The 21,842-nt window shown below is 40.3% G+C and overlaps 1 protein-coding gene across 1 annotated transcript in view; it reads right to left on the reverse strand.

Annotated features, from left to right (window-relative positions):
- The window catches only part of LOC309371824 (complement factor H-like), a 29,470-nt gene extending 15,428 nt beyond the window's left edge, over positions 1-14,042 (reverse strand). The window contains exons 1-9 of the mRNA XM_081914873.1: positions 13,813-14,042; positions 10,709-10,859; positions 9,240-9,410; positions 8,137-8,325; positions 6,938-7,120; positions 5,634-5,846; positions 5,208-5,381; positions 4,702-4,902; positions 3,971-4,153 (exon numbers count right to left, since the gene is read on the reverse strand). Of these exons, the coding sequence (XP_081770999.1) occupies positions 3,971-4,153; positions 4,702-4,902; positions 5,208-5,381; positions 5,634-5,846; positions 6,938-7,120; positions 8,137-8,325; positions 9,240-9,410; positions 10,709-10,772 (1,378 nt within the window). The 5' untranslated portion in view covers positions 10,773-10,859; positions 13,813-14,042. The remainder of the gene's footprint in view (positions 1-3,970; positions 4,154-4,701; positions 4,903-5,207; positions 5,382-5,633; positions 5,847-6,937; positions 7,121-8,136; positions 8,326-9,239; positions 9,411-10,708; positions 10,860-13,812) is intronic.
- Between the last annotated feature and the right edge of the window lie 7,800 nt (positions 14,043-21,842).

Consider the following 21,842-nt stretch of genomic DNA (forward strand, 5'->3'; position numbering starts at 1 on the left):
ATCTGTTTAATCTTCCATTCTATTTCCTGATTCATCAATTTCATAAATTGTACTTGATGTAGCTTTATCTCTCTCAGGATCTCCTGTGATTTCGGTTTTACCCTCAGTCTCTTTTCTCCTTCCTTTATTTTCTCCAATTTTTTCCCCTTTTTTTCCTTTTGGGCTCTCTTCTTAATTGCATTTTGTTGTATGAAAAACCCTCTCATAACTGCTTTACTTGCATCCCAAATTACTCTTTTTTTCAGTAGTGGTATTCATATTTATCTCAAAATAGTCTCTCAAGTTTTTTGGGGCCTTTTTAGTCATTTCCTCATTCCTAAACAGAGAGTCATTCATCCTCCATCTAAAGGAACCAATTGGTGTTAATATCTTTTCCATCTTCACGGCATTATGGTCGGAGCAAGTTTTAGGGCAGATTTCCGCTTTTTTTTAATCTTCGGGGCCAGTCCCCTAGTTACCCAAATTTGGTCAATTCTTGTCCATGTCATTTTGGCTTCAGAGAAGAAAGTTCCTTCTCTTCCCAAGGGGTTTCTTATTTCTCCAAATCTCAACAAGGTCCATATTGTCAGCCATTTCAAAAAACGTCTTTGGTAATCTGCCATCTTTTGTCACCACCTGTCTCTGGGCTTTATCCATATTTGTAGATACCACTCCATTCCTATCTCCCATCAAGATCATATTGTAGTCTAAATAGTCCATTAAAATTTCATGCAATTTCTTGAAAAATTCCGATTTTCCCTCATTCGGTGCATAGATACCTACTATCAAAAACTTCTCTCCTTGTAATTGGATTTCAATTGCAACAAATCTTCCTTGATCATCTTTAAATAAAAATTTCGGTGACAGGCTTTCCTTTGCATAAAGTACTACTCCTCTTTTCTTAACTTTATCTGATGAAATAAATTCCTCTCCTAATCTTTTATTACTCAGAATTTTCCGATGTAGCCTTGTCACATGTGTTTCTTGTAAGCAAATCAGGTCCAAATGTTCTTTTTTAAAGATATGAAATACTCTCCCCCTCTTTTCCGGGGAGTTCAGTCCATTAACATTCCAACTTAATGCTTGCAGTGTCATGATATACTTACATACTTTGCTTTTTCTCCAACTGCACCCAGTAGTTTGTCTGTATCAGTTGTTGGCGTTGGTTTCCCTTTTTTTTGGTGAACTCTTGTCCAATGCTTCTGGCTCTTTTCCAAGTCCTTTCTGCAGGTCTTCTTCGTGATTTCCCAAAAACCTATCCTTCTCCTCCACTGATCTTATTTTTATCTTTCTTCTTTTGTAGCTAAAAGATAGGCCTTGGGGGAATTCCCACCTGAAAATAATTTTGTTCTTTCTCAGCAGGGCAACCAAGTCTCCAAAACTGGATCTAAGATCCAAAAGGTGTTTCGGTATATCTTTGAAAATTTTCACTCTTGATTGAAGAATTATCAAAGGGTTCTGGAAATGCAAACCCAAAATTTTGTCTCTTTCTTCTTTAGATTGGAGGGTAATCAAACAATCCCTTATTTTGATCTTCTTTCCTCCTTTTCCTAGTCTGAAAGCCCTCACGATTTTAAAGTCTTCTTGTTTCAATTCCAACTTCCAAAACTCTCCAAATTCTTGTGTCAAGAAATCTGTCAGGGTGCCCTTCTCCAATTCAGGTACAGCTCTAATCCTTAGGTTCGTCTGTTTTTCAACGTCAGCTTATGATCTTCAATTTGTTTCTGTAGGTCTGGAACCTTCTCTGTTTCCAGTTGTGCTACCTTAAATTCCACAGTAGCAGTTTTTTCCTGGGTCAAGGTCGATTCCTGCAACAATTTCTGAATAGATTCTGTGTTACTGTTGACCTTTTGCCCCAGACTATCTAATGTTTCTGTATTTAAGTCAATTTTTTTATTTGCAGTATCAACCTTCTTATTTGTCTCCTCAACCCTCTTATTGGTCTCTTCGACCCTCGTACTGAGTTGTAACAAAGTTTCATTAATATTAGCCAATGCATTCGCTAGAGCATCTTCTGAAGACATTCCACTGGACTTAGATTGTGTTGATACAGTCCCAGATACAATAGGAAGGCCAGCAGTTGATTGCCTTCGCTGCCCCAAGGTCTTCCCAGACCTCGTTGTTCTGTCTAAAGATGACAAGTCTACTTTCTCTTTCCCATCTGCCATAACAATAAAACAGCAGAAGAGCCAAGGTCAGTCTCAGATAAGCAATTCCTGTTTACCAGTGGAAAATTCCCCTTGTATCAATTTCTAAGGGTCCCTCTAGGTGGAAACAGTTGCAATAGTCCAGAAAAGAAGTAATTTTCCCTTTTTTAAAAAGACTCCAACCGAGAAAATGAAACAGTTCCAATTTTTGTTACCTTCCAGTTGCTTTTTCTCCCTTTAGCAAACAAAGTATTAAAGCTGATCACAATGTATCTCTCTTGCTGTCAAAAATCCTTCTAATGACAGCTAACACGCAGTCTAAAAAGCAACAGTCTTTTTCACTGGCAGACCGTTCCCAGGTTTGAGCGGTGGATTTTAAGCTCTTTCCCTCTCTCTTGCAGGTTTATACAGTCCAAAAACAGCCCCCTTCCTTCCCTGCTTCCCAGGTAGGGGGTTCAGAAAATTATCGAGTTACAAAACAGTCCCTTTCAAGTGTAATTCCAGCGCTTTAGCTTAAAAGTCTCTTTGCTTTGATCTATTTAAAAAACGGAAGGCGGACTTCCTGTTTAGACCTCCCCGCTTCAGTAGCCAATTAAGTCTCCCCCCCTTTCTTTATAAATAAGTCCAATTTCCCCTACTCACGGGTAGTTACTTTTATAGTCCAATTGTCCCAGGAAAAAGTCAGCGCTCTCCAGCAATGGCCATGCAGCTTCACTCTGTGGAAGAAGCAATTGACTCACAGCACCGCGCTGCTCGCCCCGCTCTGCTCCGAAGCCCGTAAAAGGGTTTCCTTGTGAGTTGGGGGGGCGCAAAAGGTGCCTGCCGAGTCCCACGTTCACAGGCTTCACCGCCTGTGATTCCTGTAGGGTCCCCGCATCGCTTTAGCGGTACAGACCCGATTCCCACGGAGCCGGTCCCCTCCAGATCAAGTGGAATCCGCCATTACCTGATGGCGCTGACCCGGAAGTCATTTTGGACTCACAGCTGCCCATGGAGGCACAGGTCAAATCCGTGTCCAGGGCAGATGTTTACCAGCTCCATCTGGTAAACAGGCTGAGACCCTATATGCCTGCGGACTGCCTCGCCAGAGTGGTGCATGCTCTGGTTATCTCCCGCTTGGACTACTGCAATGCGCTCTACGTGGGGTTACCTTTGAAGGTGACCCGGGAACTACAACTAATCCAGAATGCGGCAGCTAGACTGGTGACTGGGAGCGGCCACCGAGACCATATAACACCAGTCTTGAAAGACCTACATTGGCTCCCATTACGCTTCCAAGCACAATTCAAAGTGTTGGTGCTGACCTTTAAAGCCCTAAACGGCCTCGGTCCAGTATATCTGAAGGAGCGTCTCCACCCCCATCATTCTACCCGGACACTGAGGTCCAGCACCGAGGGCCTTCTGGCGGTTCCCTCACTGCAAGAAGCCAAGTTACAGGGAACCAGGCAGAGGGCCTTCTCGGTAGTGGCACCCTCCCTGTGGAACGCCCTCCCACCAGATGTCAAAGAGAACAACTACCAGACTTTTAGAAGACATCTGAAGGCAGCCCTGTTTAGGGAAGCTTTTAATGTTTGATGTATTACAGTATTTTAATATTATTTTGGAAGCCGCCCAGAGTGGCTGGGGAAGCCCAGCCAGATGGGCGGGGTATAAATAATAATATATTATTATTATTATTATTAAATCAACATGGGATTTGCAGACATGCACACCCTTAAGCTTTCCTATAACTGTGAGAAGTCCAAGAAAATAATATAATGTCCTGGTTGTTCACAGCAGGACAGGGCAGGCTCCAGGTTCTCAGGTTCTGTATTGTCAAATTGGATTCCATAAATAACACTTACTTTTTACGTTACAACGTGGAGTAGGTGACCAGCCATTTTTGGTGCACATGGCCTTAGCTTGTTGATTGATAGGATCATATCCAACCTCACAAGAATACGAAATTTCATCACCTTCTATGAACTTCTGCGAAGTATGGGCATTGAATGTACCATGTGCAAGCAGTATAGGAATATCACATTTTTCTAAAAGCAAAAAAGTAGATATGTTACATCATTGATAGACACATATTTTGGTGATTGAAATACCATTATAACTCTTCTTTTTATACTTAGAGAATATATGGATTTTTAGGATTTTGTCTTTTAAAAATTTGCAGGCATTTGAAAGAAGGAATTAACAATGTGCTTGTTCTGAGGTGACAGGAATGAGACATTAATATGATTCAACCCACCCCTACGTCCATAGCCACTTGCCCAGATACCAAGATCTTCCACTGATATTAGGGGGTGGTGATCACACAGAAATCTTTTCCATCAGCCCCCCCCCCCCACTTATGGAACACAATCGCCACTACCAAATGGGTCAGCCTGGAACTCAGCTTATTATATTTTTGGTTCCATATGAAGACATTTTCATATTAAATTTTAAAGTTTTCCACTCTGATTACGCACTGTCTAACCATGTTTCACATTTTCCTTCCACATCTTTCGGAATAGGCATATTTTGTGTTTGTACATGGCCGTTTCCATTTCTGATCAAAGCTGAGAATGCAAGGAAAATGTTAACTTACTGAAGCATTTTGGTTCTGGACTCCAGCCGAATTTGGTACATGAACTTCTACCCCATGTTTCTTTATTTCTTGGTAGAAAACCATCACGGCAACGATAGTCAACTGTTTGTCCCACCCTTCTTGGAAAATAGTAGTCTTTCCAGCGTTCGTAGGTATCAGATAGTTGTCCATTCTCAATCCGAATATAGTCACAGTTCTTTGCTTTGGAGAAGATGAGAAAAAGGTTAAGCGAAACATAAATAAATCAGGATGTTCCACTTGCTATTTTCCTTGGCTGGCTGGTTTAATGGAGGTTGCACATTTGGCTCAAGGGTATCAGTGTCTAAATATTATCTGGGTTTCCTCCTTTGGTCTGGTTATGAAAACAGAAATAGATGACTGTGGCAGCAGATGCAGGTGGTCCCCAGACAAGCACTCAGGCTTATGGTGCAGGGAACTCTAATATTTTCGGATGCATTGAATGCTATCTGCTCATGTTTTGAAATTGCAAAGAGAAAGCTACTTACGAATACATATCGGAGGAGGAGACCACCCTGTCTCTGTACACGTGGAAGTGGCTTGGCGGCTCTGAAGCTGATACCCAGACTCACACTGTGTTTCGATTGTTTCTTGATATTCATACTGAATCTGATTAGGCTGAAAGTTGCCATTTTCTACTTGTGGTGGGGAGCAGACAATTTCTATGAAGGAATGCAAGAAGTACATTTGGTCAGCAGCAGATCAAGCAACAAATTCTTTTCCTGGCTAGATATTATTCAGCACATGGGTATGAACATTCATTATTATATGTTAAAAACCAACAAATCTCAAAGCAGCTTACAAAAAAAAAAAGATAAAGCAATAAAATGATTGATAAGAAAGATTATCAATAATTTAAAAATTAAACAGGAACAACAACCACTCAGTATCCTTCCATTTCTAACTTGAGTTACCTTTGCATTCAGGATACACAATTGAATCTCCATTGCACTGGATTACAGAAACAGATTGCGAAGGATTTGGTGTAACCATGTAGCCCATTTTACAGGTGAACTCAACAGAACCACCACGTGGTACATAAATGCTTTCAGATATGTCTCCATCCAACCTCCTTTTAATTTCTATCTTCCGGTTTTCCATTTCAGCCAAAGAGATTGCACAGGGTTCTGTGAGGAGAAAGAAAATTAATTCTGTTCATGAAGGCACCCAATATATATAGGTGCCATCCTACAGGCTGACAAGCCCATGGAAAGTCATCAGCTGCCATGGTTGAATAGGAAGGATGCAAAACAAGACACTTTCCTATTAGGAATTTTAGGTACAGAAATACCAATGAAGCAGAAAAGACTTTTTATGCACATGACAACAGCAGCACAGCTACTTTTGGACAGGAGATGGAAAGAAGATAAAGTCCCATCCAGAGAAGAATGGTTGATAAAGATGATGGACTACGCTGAAATGGCGAATATGACTGGGAAGATTAGAAACCAAGAAGACAGAAATTTTAATAAGGAATGGGGAAGAATTATAAATTACCTTGGAGAACACTGTAAAGAACTAAAAACTTTAGCAGGATTGTAACAAAACTTGTAATGTAACAAGTACTGTGGTAAAACATGGCATTTTAAGAAAAAAAACTGAGAATAATATAAGATGCAGTTGAAAAAAGATTGACAGTGGGACCCATGGAGGGTGGAGGGAAGTCCAAAGATTAGATATGGGGTTGTAAATGTAAATTGTAAACTTGAATAAAAATATTTTAAAAAGAAGAAGAGGAAGGATGATCTTCCTGAGAAATCTTGCAGGCCCTACATCTCACGTGGCCTGGTGGAGTGTCAGGGAAAGGAGGGGTACCCTCTTTAAAATGGAATAACCATCATCTCACATAACCTTTTCCTTCTTCCTCATAGGGCAAAACTTTTCCACCCTCCAATCCTTCAATTTAGAGGCTCCCACAGAGGCTTTTTGCAGTCACTGGTTTACATAGCCAGAAAAGATTTTTTCTCCCAGCTACAGTTGGCCCTGGCTTGCTTAAAAGCAGTGCACTCAAAAGAAAGATATGAATTAGGTATCTCCCATGCTTTATCTCACATCCTTTACCATGAATTTGCCCCATATGATTCAAACGTCCCAGAGAAGCCGTCTGTAATATTAATGAAACCGGAAGTCAGACAATACAAATGACAGCAATGAATTTCCTTAAATGATATTCTAAGCTCACTCATGCAAATAATATAAGCACTACCTTTGTTCTTACCTAAACAAACAGGTGCTTTTGTCCAGGTCCCATTATCACAAAAAGTTCTGTTATCTCCTTCCAGAGCATAATATTTTTGGCATTTGAACTGAACTGAAGAGCCAGCCTTGTACTGCTTCTTTGATAAGGTAATAATGTCTCCATTCTCAATAGCAGGTGGGCGGCTACAGTTTTTCCCTCTTTCTGGTAAACAATAAAGCAATAAGAATGATGACTTAGTTCAGCAACCAAGGGCCAAGAGTGAAGAACAGCAAATACTCTCACTACCCTGGAATATTTATAGCAGGGGGGGAGTCACTTATGGCTCATGTGCCACTTATGGCTCACGTGGCCCGTAACTACCAAGGTCTGTTGGGGCTTTGACTGCACTAAAGAACTGGTGGGTTGAACTGGTGGGCATTAATCTCATAACTGCAATTATGTGATTCGCTCAGAATCTGAAGCATGCTAGTTCTTTTCCAGTATGTTTCATGGGACATGGCAGAAAATGTAGCACCAAGTGGTTGGGGAAATTAATGCATTCTGTAGGTCATGCATGTTGGGAACAGTTTTTCAAGGCTAATTTTTTTGGCCCAAACCAGGATTCCAAAGTAATTCACAAGAAACAATAACACAATTAACACAGCGTTAAACGTTATGAACTACATTTAACAGCATGTGTTAAGCATGACAACTCAGAGCTTTTTTTCCGGCCAGAACTGTGTTCCAGCATCTCTCAGGTGGGTTCCATTGCCTTTATGAGAGAAAAAGTGAGGTATTCATGATGAGTTCCGGCACCTCTTTATCTAGAAAAATAGCACTGGATACACTGATTCTCATCGCCAGAGTGTCTGGGGCAGCCCAGTCATATGGAAGAGGTACAAATAATAATAACAAAATATTATGTACATGCCTCTGGTCCACATACATTCATACTAACTGGATACCCAGCACACGCAGGCCTATTTCTGGTGCAACAGTCCTGGTCCAATCAAACCACAGTGCAGTGGACTGAAAACAACCACTACAGCCTTGTCTCCATGTGCTTATAGCAGGATAAAACCAATTCTGTGGAGGGTGTGTGTGAAAATTTGTGAAGAAATGAGGAAGGCAGCCTTGGAACCTGTGGAACCAGTCAAAATGGAAAGTGTGGTGCCTACAAACCCTTCGGATATTTGAGTATCTGTTGAGCAATTTTTCAAGATGAACAATGTCTTTACCAGAGATACACGAAGGCAAATCCATGTGCCCATCAAGACACTTCCTGTCCATAGGCACCGTGAGGACATGCCCTTCCCTGCACTGGAACTGCAACATATGATTATGTTGAATCAGTTGTGTCCGTACTCGGTTCCCAGACAGAAGCAGGTTTTTGGCCTCTAGCTGTTGTTTTGTGACAATACAAGGTGCTGAAAGACAAAAAGGTGGCGATGGGGACACAAGTCAGGGATAATCACTGGTGCTCATTTCTTCATGTGCCCTATTCCGTTTGCCCTCTTTGTACTCTAAGGATTGGCTCACATTTGTCATTGTCTTCAGGGAGGATTGGCATATCTTGATGAGCAAAGGAGAGGACAGCCATGGCTGCTGCCGTCCCAAGCTGGGGAAAGAGGCATGTTCCTCTTTTTCCATCTCGGGCTGGCAGCAACCGTGGCATGCGGAGCCTCATCCAGGAAAGCAAAAACATTCAAGGAGGGTGCAAAACAGGCTGGTGAGGGGCACAGCTTCTGAGGAACTATTATCTAGGGAGGATACCGAGGCTCGGTTAAAGTAAAGGTAAAGGTACACCTGCCCATACAGGCCAGTCGTGTCCAACTCTAGGGTTGTGCGCCCATCTCACTTAAGAGGCCGGGGGCCAGCGCTGTCCAAGGACACTTCCGGGTCACGTGGCCAGCGTAACGAAGCTGCTCTGGCGAGCCAGCACCAGCGCAGCACAAGGAAACGCCGTTTACCTTCCCGCTAGTAAGCGGTCCCTATTTATCTACTTGCACCCAGGGGTGCTTTCGAACTGCTAGGTTGGCAGGCCCTGGGACTGAGCAACGGGAGCGCACTCCGCCACGGGGATTCGAACCGCTGACCTGACAATCGGCAAGTCCTAGGCGCTGAGGTTTTACCCACAGCGCCACCCGCGTCCCTTCGAGGCTCGGTTAGAGAGGCTGAAAAGACCACATTTGTCTCCTGGAGATGAGATTCTCACACTCTGCGTTCATGTTTCTAGCCTGAAAACACAGCTTTGCATGGAGAGAAGCTATCAAAGGTCCTGTTGGACAATCCACAGCCTAATTTGAAGGTTGTAGCATTCAAAGAGGAGATGGCCTCTTACCCAAGCATTTTGGTGGTGGTGTCCACTTTTGTCCACTGCATGTTATCCACTCAGAGCCTTCCAATGCAAATCCAGGGTTGCAGTTGTATTGCACTCTGTCACTTTCAACGTAAGCAGCCTTCTCACCACTTCTTATTTCCCCAAAATCAATGTCAGGCGGTTCTTCGCACACTGCAATCACATTTACCATCAAAACCAACTTAATAATAGTAATAAGAAGAAGGAGGAGGAGGAGGAGGATTGTAGTAAACTTCATAAATCAAATACAAGCCAACATTACCAACACTTTCCAAAGATATATTTTAAATTTAGTAAATTCTTTTTCCTAACATTTTTTGGATGGTAATTCATTAATTTCTATCAGTCAATTTGTGAATGGAATTACAAGGGATCAAATTAATGAACTTCTATTTATTGGACTCCTGATTATGTTAACCATACAGAAAAGGATGGTCATAACTGGAATGATCCATGTAGTAATATATCACCTTCTTCAGCCAGTTAAGCAAAAAAAAGCACCGAAAGGGTTATGTGCAATCACAAAGGCATGGCTATTATTGCTACATTAAGCATAGTTGATTCCAACACCACCCTAATCCTCAAAGAATCTACCACTATCTTTTATTTTTTTTAAAAGTCAATTTTATTACAGGTTTCCAACCTAACATAGCATAAAATCCCAACTAAACTAAAGAGAATAATAGAAAACAATATAGCATAAGAACAACTAAATACAAAAAGAAAAGAAAACATATTAATGATACAAAATTATAAATATATCTATGTAGCCCTGGGTCACCCTTTCATCTTGATTTTCACAGATACAGTTGAATCCCCCGCCCCCCCCCCGCCTGAGAGAGCTTCCTCTTCCACTGCTACTATCAATTGCTCCTTCAGTCACTTCAACACAACGTTGCTTCTTCAATTAGCTGAGCAAAGACACTCTAACATTTATGTGCATGTAAGGGTGAAGGGGAAATATTCTTTTTTTAAAAAAATAATTTTTATTCATTTTTCAAACACATAATAAGAAACAAACAAAACACAAAACAAAGACATACAAAACATTTAAATCATAATCTTATTTTCATACACCTTCTTTCCTCCGACTTCCCCATACCTCCCTTTTGCTGCATCCTTATTTTGCAATTCTTTAGCAACCCATTAGTCATACCCATACTCTGGTTTCACCTCAGATCGTATAAATCTTTCGCCTTTTACTGAAGGGGAAATATTCTGTCATTAATTAGTTAATATCAAAACCTTATTACAGTGTTAGTGAAATGTCTCTGGTAATCCTTGGAGAACTGCCAACACAAATGGACCAAAAAACTTTGCAGCTTTATACATAAAACAGTGCTGAATTAACTTACATCTTTCCACACCTGCTGAATGCAAATGTTTCTATTATTAATACTGCAGTGACCATTTACCTTGGCAAAAGGTTGCCCTTTTCCACCATCACTCACCATTTTGGGAAGTACAGCATGTCCACTGAAGAAATGGAAGAAGATAGACCAGCAAGTTCTTCATAGCAGTGTTTGCTGCTCACCTTCTTCTAATTTTTCTAATGACTGACCTTGCAAAAGTCACTTTTGGTTTCACCAGTGGTTCATGGCTCTGTGTCATGAGAAGAGGAAGAATTACTGGAACGGGGAACATGAACTCTTTAACCCAGCAAGGCATGTTTGCAGAAGGTGGGTCAGTTTTATGTTGCAATTCTGGCAACAGTGGTCGAAGCACTGGCCCTTTGGTATAGCCCTGGCAATGAGACCAAAGAAGAAAGATACCTTCTTGCAAGTGTTGAAAACTTTTGGGCAAGCCCTTTTAGCCATCTATTAACCTAGTAAGGGATAAATTCAATTCACTTTGCATTTAAAGCCAAATATATCCAATTCTCATTTCACAAAACAACACAAGAACCAAAACACAGTTGTCCTTCAAAACTCATACAATTTTGGGAGAAGGTTCTCCAATAAAACAGTGAATACAAAAATGCACCTTTTAGGGAAAGTATGCAGGAAATGAATTGGTGAAAATAACATGCAAAATGCATTATATCAGCAGAAATTGCTGGCGAAAGAATGTGTGCCTTAGCCACTACTCCATACAAAAAGGTGTTCATTAGGAGACACTGGGATTAAAATCTTCCTGTTCTCCTGAAAATATTATGGCAATGATAGGGTAGATTTGATTTTCTTAATTTAAAAATGTTATACTCTGCAGGAGCGCCACCTTGTCCTCAGGTTTGCATGTGCCCGCCGCCACACATGGATATGCGATGTCACACACACGCACCTGCACATACTGCATGTGATTTTACACAGCCAGTGAGGCACACTTTCTGCAGAGAGGGACTCGGACTCAGAGGCAGAGGCAGAGAGGCCTCTGCGACTGAGCCGTACCCCTCAGAAAAGGATGCCTCACTTTCTGGCACAGGAGAACGGATCCAAACTACTTCTTTCCCTGTCGGTTTTTTCCATTGACTTTGTGGGTGCCGGACTCCCACAATTATATTATTGTGGGTGCCTGAGCACCCACAGTCCCCTGGATTTGGCTCCTGTGCTACTTTGCCTTTCCTCTGGAAAGCCCACAAGGCAGCTAGCAACAAGGATGAAACCCTGAGTTATCAATGTAAAGCAAATTTTACAATGGCTGGATCTAATCTGACCTGTTTAACACTTTGCCCCTGTATTAGAACGATATTAGAGATGTCATTTGAAAATACCTCAGGGCCCAGACTAACACTCAGCAGATTATTACCCTTTAAAACCAAATCTAATCTCAATATTAGTACTTGCTGGTAAGAGATGTAGCTGTTTCATTCACATCTCTTCAACTCCACCTGGTGGAACATGGAACGTGTTTTTTTTTTAAAAAAAACGTGAATTAGTATTTGCTGCACTGTGGAGGCTGCTGCTCTTGAAACTATCAGTTTTATCACATTTTAAAGCCTTAAGAATATAGTTTTGCAAGTCTTGATTAAAAAACAGTAGTACTTTATTGACTGCACACATACTGGAAAAGGGAAACCGTCACATTATATATGTGGATTTATTATATGGTGTCTTCCAGTTGTTTTCAACATGCATATAATACATAACTTGATTTTTCCAGTTCTTAAGATGTGGCAGTAAACAGTCCCACTGCAAAGTAAAACCTGTCTGTGGTGTTATATTTATAATAATTCACACACATTCAGGTCAATTGACACAACCATTTGGCACCAATTTAGAGTAAATTGGAGAAATTCAGATTTTTGCTGAAATTGTGACCCCGGGGCTTAGGGATTTTTTCAAAAAAATCTTTTTCCTCCGGTGAAGTTGTCGAAGGCTGATTTCTTGTCCTGTGATAAAAAGCCTTCTGTTTCGACCGCCAAACCTTTCAGGGGAGCATTTGCAATCGTTTGGCACCATTTTTGAGTGAATTGCCGAAAGTCAGATTTTTTTCTCAAATTGTGACCCCTTAGGGATTTTTTCAAAAGAACAGGGGTAGATAACCTAAGGCCCATGGGCCACAAGCGGCCCACAGGGGTCGTTTAACTGGCCCATGAGCCACCCCCGAACCAAGCTGCACGCTCGGCGAGTCCCCACACACTGCGCTAAAGCAGCGCAGTGCAGCACAGTGTGGGGACTCGCTTCCGCGGCACTGAAAATCACACCTGCGCATGCAGGAGTGTGTGTGTGTGTTTAATTGAATTTGTTATTATATATTATAAACCACATGGTGGTAAGAGAGCTTTCTAAACAGTTTACAAAAATATACAACAGAATTATTAAAATGATTGATAAAACACAGTTAAAAGCAGGCATTTAAGAGTATTCAACAGATGATTAAAGTCAGCAGTGGTTATAAGGAAGTAAATTGCATGCAGCTTCTACGTGTTCAGATGGGCTGGCCCTAACGGAAATGTTTTGAGCAATTGCCAGAAAGATTACAGTGAGAGCAGGTGCCTGGTGTTAATCGGCAAGGAGCTCCAAAGTGTGGGTGCTGGAAGGACTGGGGAAAAATGGACAAATTGGGAGGAGGAAACAGGTTTTTTTCAGGTTTTTCCAAAGCCTTTTTTTCCCCAGGAAAAATTTGAAGAAAAAAAATAGTGCGTGGAATATTCACACTATATCAAAACATATTTTTTTTTCAATTTTTCTGGGGAAAAAACAGCTTCGGGGAAAAACCGGGGGGAAACCTGTCCCTCCCCCCATTTTTTCCAGTTTTTTTCCAGGCCTTCCCATCTCTATTCCTACCTGAAGTCCTAGTTCTACCATGCTGGTGAAACTAACTTGTTTTTTTAAGTGTTGGTTCCACACTAATGCCACAATCCTATGCACATTTTCCGAGGACTAAGTCCTGCTGGGTCTTTCTGAGTGGATATGTATAGGATTGTGTTATAGGTTAATAGTATTTTAGTTAATAATGACTTAGGATAGTAAAGGCTTTAAGTTGTTAGGGACTTAAGTTAATAACCTCTATTTTTCCACACTGATTTCATTGGGCCCCAAGTACAATTGAGTTAGATCCAGCCCATAAGGAACTTCCCTGGTAAAAAAAATTGTCAGCCGCCTACACAACTTACCATTTAGGGAAGGACAAGATGTCAGAAGAAGAAATGGAATAATAAAGACCAGCCAGCTCTTCATATTATTTCAGGAAGCTTGCAATGCTCCGTACCACAAAATCTTCACTTTCAGCTGTCAACATATTCCAATGATCTGCAAATATCTTTTTCCTCTCTTTGGAACCTCCAATTATTTTCTTTAGCCCTTTGCCATGTTTTTAAAATGCCTTTTGTGTTTGATAGAGCAGTCTGAAAAGAGCAAGAATTAGGGAAATGTGCAAGGTACTTTTTAACCCAACTCAGTTTATTTACACACGACCCGTGAGTTCTCTGATGCAATCCTGGCAGCAACAAAATATTTCTCTGTCTTTGGTTTCAACAGTTATTTTATTTTGCTCTGTTATCATAGTTTATTTCATGCTGCTTTGTTTGCTTGCTTGTTTTTGTCTCACAGCGCAACCTGTCAAGAGGAAGAATTGCAGAAATGCATGACACAGTTGAATTTTTAAGACAATTAAGATTATTTGCAAAAGGTCTGTGAGTGTTGCAATTCTGACAGTAAACCAAAAGGGTAAAGTCCACTCATTAGTTGTTGACCAGAATGATTCTGCCGGCCTTGTTCTTACACCTCTAAGAGCAGCTTGCTGTGAAGAAATCAGAAAATGAAAATGCTTGGGTGTGGGGCGGTATAGGGAATTGACGTTAACTATGACCATATGTTTTGGGACATGGGTGGAGCTGTGGGTTAAACCACAGAGCCTAAGACTTGCCAATCAGAAGGTCGGCGGTTCGAATCCCCATGACGGGGTGAGCTCCCGTTGCTCTGTCCCTGCTCCTGCCAACCTAGCAGTTCGAAAGCACATCAAAGTGCAAGTACATAAATAGGTACCACTCCTGTGTGCACTTAGATCCCAGCACACTTCCTGAGGGAGGAACCTGATGGCAGATCCATATGCCTTCCAACCCACTGCCTGAGTGAAGGATTTGTGAGGAATCCACAGGAATCCCAAGGATTGACCACTTAGAAGTAACTGCATGTGGCTTTGGCTACCATACAAAAGCAGCTGTCTGGGACAGTGCTGGATAAAACCCCGCAGAGGTCCATAGGCAGTCAAAATCTCAGGGCTCCCCTCACAAATTATCTCTTAATACGTTTTTTATTTTACCAATCAACAATTTTAATAAACCAGTTATGATCCATTGTCATGGGGCCCCTAAAAGGCATGATGCCTACTCTGCCTATTTGGTAATCCAACACTGGTTTTGAGTCCTGCTTGTGGAAACCCATACAATGACTTCTGCCAGTGCAGCACAACTTTCACCCATCTCCTACCCCTGTGCCATTGGCTCTGGAGGGAGTCAGGGAAATCCCTCAGAATAGCACATGGGGAAGATGAGAGGCGAGATGATTTCATCAATTGAGCAGACATGCTTTCACTGATAGAACATTTGGAAAAGCATTACCGTATTTTTCGCTCTATAAGACGCACTTTTTCCCTCCTAAAAAGTAAGGGGAAATGTGTGTGTGTCTTATGGAGCAAATGCAGGCTGCGCGGCTATCCCAAAGCGAGAACATCTACAGGGAGTGCTGCACAGCACTCCCTCTAGCTGTTGTAGCTTCTGGCTTAGCCTCATGAAGCCTCCGCAGGGCACAGGGAGCCTTTATCCCGGTGCCCTGTGGAGGCTTCGCGGGGCTATCTCTGGCTTTTGCGGGAGGTGGGGGAAGGGACAGAGTGATCCCGGGGCTTAGGGATTTTTTCAAAAAAATCTTTTTCTGCCGGTTAAGTTGTTGAGGGCTGATTTCTTGTCCTGTGATAAAAAGCCTTCTGTTTCGACCGCCAAACCTTTTGGAGAAAATAAAAGAAGGAGAGAAGAAATTAAGAGTGAAACCAAAGTCGCAAGAGATTCTGAGAGAAATAAAGTTGTATCAAGTACAATATATGAAAATGATAAATCAGGAAATAGAATGGAAAATCAACCAGATGAGGCAAAAGACATTTGAATCGGCTAATAAATGTGGGAAACTGCTGGCTTGGTAGATGAAAAAAGACAAAAACTGAATACCATTACAAACTTGGAAGTGGAAGGAAAGAATATACAGAATCCAGTGGAGATTAGAAAGTGCTTCCAGAGATATTTCAAACAACTATATACACAAGGGCCACAGAAAGAGACCGACATAGATAAATTTTTAAGAACAAATGGGTTACAAGAAATCTCTCAAGAAAATAAATTAATGCTGAATTGTAAAATAACAGATCAAGAGGTGGAAGGTGCCATCCAAAATATGCAGCTGGGCAAATCTCCAGGGCTGGACGGTTTAACCTCAAAATACTATAGATCTTTGAAAGATTGGTTAATTCAACCACTAAAGGAGGTTTGTAATGAAATTTTGGAGGGGGAAAAAGTGCCTGAGTCGTGGAAGGAAGCTTATATTACACTTATACCAAAAACTGAGTCCGAAAAAACACAACTTAAGAACTACCGCCCCATATCCCTGCCTAATGTGGATTATAAAATTTTTGCAGATATATTGGCTAAAAGATTGAAAAAAGTACTAGTTGAGGAGATACACAAAGACCAAGCTGGTCTGACACTTGTCTGACAACACGAGAAATATAATTAACATTTTAGAGAAGCTGCAAGTGAACATTAATACTAAAGCAGTTTTGATATTTGTTGATGTGGAGAAAGCTTTTGATAATATTTTGGAGTTTTATGAAGAAAAATCTTCAGGGGATGGGGGTTGGTCAAGGTTTTGAAAATGGTATAGGTGCAATTTACTCACAACAAAAGGCCAAATTGATAGTTAACAACGTGGTGACAGAAGAATTTATGATGGAGAAAGGGACTCGAGAAGGCTGCCCAATTTCCCCATTGCTTTTTATTTCAGTCCTGGAGGTTTTGCTAAATATGATTAGAAGGGACCATCTGATCAAAGGTATTCAGGTCGGAGCTAAACACTACAAACTTAAAGCTTTTGCAGATGATTTAGTATTGACATTACAGGAGCCAGAATCTAGTACCAAAAGAGTATTAGAATTGATTCAGGAATTTGGTCAAGTGGCAGGATTTAAGTTGAACAAGTTAAAAACTAAGGTTCTCGAGAAAAATTTAACACCAATTGAGAAAGAGAGGTTTCAGAAGGAGACTGGTTTAACACTGGTTAAGAAAGTAAATTTATTTAGTATAATAATATTTTTTATTGCTTTTTTCCAAGGTCGAATACATCGTCAATAATTCAACAAAAGCGGCTTTACAAAAAAGAAAAAAAAGAAGATTATAAAAGGAAAAAATTCACATTTTACAAACAGTTTTTCATGATCCACTGGACTTCCCCACATCCTCCACCCCCTGCATCCTTTACAATAAAGAAAAATAACAGCAAATTGATACCTTGTTTCCTGCGTTTTTGTACTTTCATCTAATTGTATTTTAGATTTAGGGTATTTGTTATTAACTCGCTTTTCCATCGATCCTCAGAATAAAAACTTTACTCTAAACTTTAGTCATTTCACAGTCGTAACTTAGTTTCCACCATAATCAAAATTTAATTACTGAAGCTTGTTGTCCCAAAACTTAGCAAATTCTCAACATTCATATAACTTATAATATTTTTGTAAATAGTCCTTAAATTTTTTCCAGTCCTCTTCCACTGCCTCTTCTCCCAGGTCTCGGATTCTGCCAGTCATTTCAGCCAATTCCATGTAGTCCATCAGTTGCGTATGCCACTCTTCCAGCGTGGGTAGCTCCTGTGCCTTCTAATATTTGGCTAAAAGAATTCTTGCTGCTGTAGTTGCATATAAAAAGAAAGTTCTATCCTTCTTTAACACTCTCTGGCCCACAATGCCCAGGAGGAAGGCCTCTGGTTTCTTGTGAAAGGTATACTTAAATACCTTTTTCAACTCATTATAAACCATTTCCCAGAAGGCCTTCACCCTCGGGCATGTCCACCAGAGGTGAAAGAATGTTCCTTCAGCCTCCTTACACTTCCAACACTTATTATCAGACAGATGATATATCTTTGCAAGTTTGACTGGGGTCATGTACCACCTGTATATCATTTTCATAATGTTTTCTTTCAAGGCATTACATGCCGTGAATTTCATAACCTTTCCCAGTCTTCAAACATAATGTTGTACCCAATATCTTGAGCCCATTTTATCATGGCTGATTTAACTATCTCGTCTTGAGTGTTCCATATAAGCAGCAAGTTATACATTCTTGAAAGCACTTTCGTCTTAGGTTCAAGTAGTTCTGTCTCTAATTTTGATTTTTCCACCTGGAAACCAATCTTTTTATCTTTTTTAAAAGTCTCTTGAATTTGGGCATAGTGTAACCAGTCTCGCACCTTATCTTTTATTTTTTCTAAACTCTGCAACCTCCAGTTGTCTCCAACTTTTTCTATTATCTCCCAGTATTTTGCCCAGCCACTCTCCATATTAAGTAGTTTTGAGGCCTTTGCCTCCGTTGGTGATAGCCACCTCGGCGTCTTATTTTCAAGTAAGTCCTTATATTTAGTCCAGACAATAAACAAAGCTCTCCTGACAATATGGTTCTTAAACAGTTTGTGAACCTTTACCTTGTCGTACCACAAGTATGCGTGCCATCCAAAAGCGTTGTTAAACCCTTCCAGATCTAGGACATCAGTGTTTTCTAATAAAAACCAATCCTTCATCCAGCAGAAGGATGCAGCCTCATAGTATAACCTTAAGTCCGTCAGGGCAAATCCCCCTCTTTCTTTTGCATCTGTTAATATTTTAAGTTTTATCCGGGGCTTTTTGCCCTGCCAGACAAACTTCGTAATGTCCTTCTGCCACTTTCCAAAACATTCCACTCTGTCCACGATCTGCAGGGTTTGAAACAAAAATAACATCTTTGGCAATACATTCATCTTTACAGCTGCGATTCTTCCCAACAAGGAAAGTTTTAATCTTGACCAAATTTCTAAATCCTTTTTAATTTCTGACCAACATTTATCATAATTATCTTTGAATAAGTTCAAATTTTTACCAGACAAATTGACCCCCAGGTACTTCACTTTTTTAGCCACATTTAACTCCGTTTCCTTCTGGAACCCATCTATTTCTGAAGGTGTCAAATTTTTTGCCAAGACCTTAGTTTTTTGTTTATTCAACCTGAAACCCGCCACCCGACCAAACTCATAAATTAGTTCTAAAACTCTTTTTGTACTAGGTTCTGGCTCCTGTAGTGTTAAAACCAGGTCATCTGCAAAAGCTTTCAGTTTATATTGTTTTCCTCTGACCTGTATTCCTTCCACCAGCTGATCCTTCCTGATCATATTCAGCAGCACCTCCAGGACAGAGATAAATAACAGAGGTGATAAGGGGCACCCCTGTCGTGTCCCTTTTTCAATTTTAAACTCTTCTGTCACCACATTGTTCACTATCAGTTTAGCCTTTTGCTCTGAATAGATTGCTTCTATACCATTTTGGAACGCCCTTCCCACTCCCATCCCTTCCAAATTTCTCTTCATAAATTTCCAAGATATATTGTCGAAGGCCTTCTCTGCATCAATGAAAATTAACACTGCTTTCGTGTTCATATTTGTCTGCAATAACTCCAAAACATCAATAATATTCCTAGTGTTGTCAGACAAATGTCTGCCAGGGAGAAAGCCTGCTTGGTCTTTATGAATTACTTCATTTGAAACTTTTTAAAATCTACTTGCCAAAATATCAGCAAAGATTTTATAATCCACGTTCAGGAGTGAGATGGGACGGTAATTCTTAAGTTGAGTCTTTTCAGATTCCAGTTTTGGTATCAAGGTGATGAAGGCTTCTTTCCACGATTCTGGTGCCCCCTTCCCCTCCATAATTTGATTACATACCTCCATTAATGGCTGAATCAAATAGTCTTTTAATACCTTATAGTACTTGGAGGTAAGTCCATCTGGGCCTGGGGATTTGCCTAATTGCATGTTCTGGATGGCACTTTCAATTTCCTGTTGTGTTATTCTGTAGTTCAGGGTTGTTTGTGGTGCAATTTACTCACAACAAAAGGCCAAATTGATAGTTAACAACGTGGTGACAGAAGAATTTATGATGGAGAAAGGACTCGAGAAGGCTGCCCAATTTCCCCATTGCTTTTTATTTCAGTCCTGGAGGTTTTGCTAAATATGATTAGAAGGGACCATCTGATCAAAGGTATTCAGGTCGGAGCTAAACACTACAAACTTAAAGCTTTTGCAGATGATTTAGTATTGACATTACAGGAGCCAGAATCTAGTATCAAAAGAGTATTAGAATTGATTCAGGAATTTGGTCAAGTGGCAGGATTTAAGTTGAACAAGTTAAAAACTAAGGTTCTCGAGAAAAATTTAACACCAATTGAGAAAGAGAGGTTTCAGAAGGAGACTGGTTTAACACTGGTTAAGAAAGTAAATTTATTTAAAGACAACTATGAGAAATGTTGGTCAGAAGTGAAAAAGGATCTTGAAATATGGTCAAACTTGAAGCTTTCCTTGTTTGGTCGAATTGCTGTTATAAAGATGAATGTATTGCCAAGAATGTTATTTTTGTTTCAATCATTGCAAATTTTGGACAAAATGGACTGTTTCAAGAAGTGGCAGAGAGACATTTCTAGATTTGTCTGGCAGGGCAAGAAGCCCAGAATAAAATTTAAAATATTAACTGACGCAAAGGACAAAGGTGGATTTGCCCTGACAGACCTTAAACTCTATTATGAATCAGAAGCATTTTGCTGGTTGAAAGAATGGCTGCTTCTTGGGAACACAGACATTTTGGATTTAGAAGGCTTTAATAACGTTTTTGGGTGGCATGCATATCTGTGGTATGACAAAGTTAAAGCACACAAAGCATTTAGAAACCATATTGTCAGAAGAGCATTGTTTAATGTCTGGACAAGATATAAAGATTTACTTGAAAATAAAACCCCAAGGTGGCTATCACCGAAGGAAGCGAAGGCTCAGAAAAAGCTCAATATGGAGGCCAAATGGCCAAAATATTGGGAGATTTTGGAACAGGAGGGTGACAAACTGAAATTGCAGAGTTTTGAGAAATTAAAAGACAAAGTGCGAGATTGGTTTCATTATTATCAAATAAGGAAGGCTTACAATTTGGACAAAAAAATTGGCTTCCAGGTGGAAAAATCAAAATTGGAAACAGAACTGTTAGATCCCCAAACTAAGATATTATCAAGAATGTATAACTTGCTGTTGAAATGGAATACTCAGGATGAAACGGTTAAATCTGCTATGATTAAATGGGCACAAGATGTTGGACATAATATAATGTTTGCTGACTGGGAACAGTTGTGGACCACAGGTATGAAATTCACGGCATGTAATGCCTTAAGAGAGAATATTATGAAAATGATATACAGGTGGTACATGACACCAGTCAAGCTTGCAGAAATATATCATTTGCCCGATAATAAGTGTTGGAAATGTAAAGAAAATGAAGGTACATTCTTTCACCTTTGGTGGACGTGCCCAAAGATTAAGGCTTTCTGGGAGATGATCTATAATGAATTGAAAAAGGTATTTAAATATACCTTCTTGAAGAAACCAGAGGCCTTTCTCCTGGGCATGGTCGGCCAATTGGTGCCAAAGAAGGATAGGACTTTCTTTATGTATGCTACAACAGCAGCAAGAATACTCATCGCAAAGTATTGGAAGACACAAGATCTACCCACCTTGGAAGAATGGCAGATGAAAGTGATAGACTATATGGAATTGGCGGAAATGACTGGCAGAATCCGAGACCAGGGAGAAGAGTTGGTGGAAGAAGACTGGAAGAAATTTAAAGACTATTTGCAGAAACATTGTAAAATTAATGAATGTTAAAATGATGTTGGATTGAAGTGAAACCGCTTTAGTAACAAGGTTAAAAGATTATGCAAAAAAGGATTGATAATTAGATGAAAATATGATGTTCAATATGTTAAGATTTATAATTAAGATAAAAACAAAGAGGGAAAGGATTTGCTGAATTAACTATGTGAACTGGAATACAAAAAAGGGAGGTGTGAGGAGGTCAGAAAACGAGTAATTGAAATATGAGACA

This window comes from Podarcis melisellensis (genome assembly GCF_964234715.1).
Source record: "Podarcis melisellensis genome assembly, chromosome: 6".
Lineage (NCBI taxonomy): Eukaryota > Metazoa > Chordata > Lepidosauria > Squamata > Lacertidae > Podarcis > Podarcis melisellensis.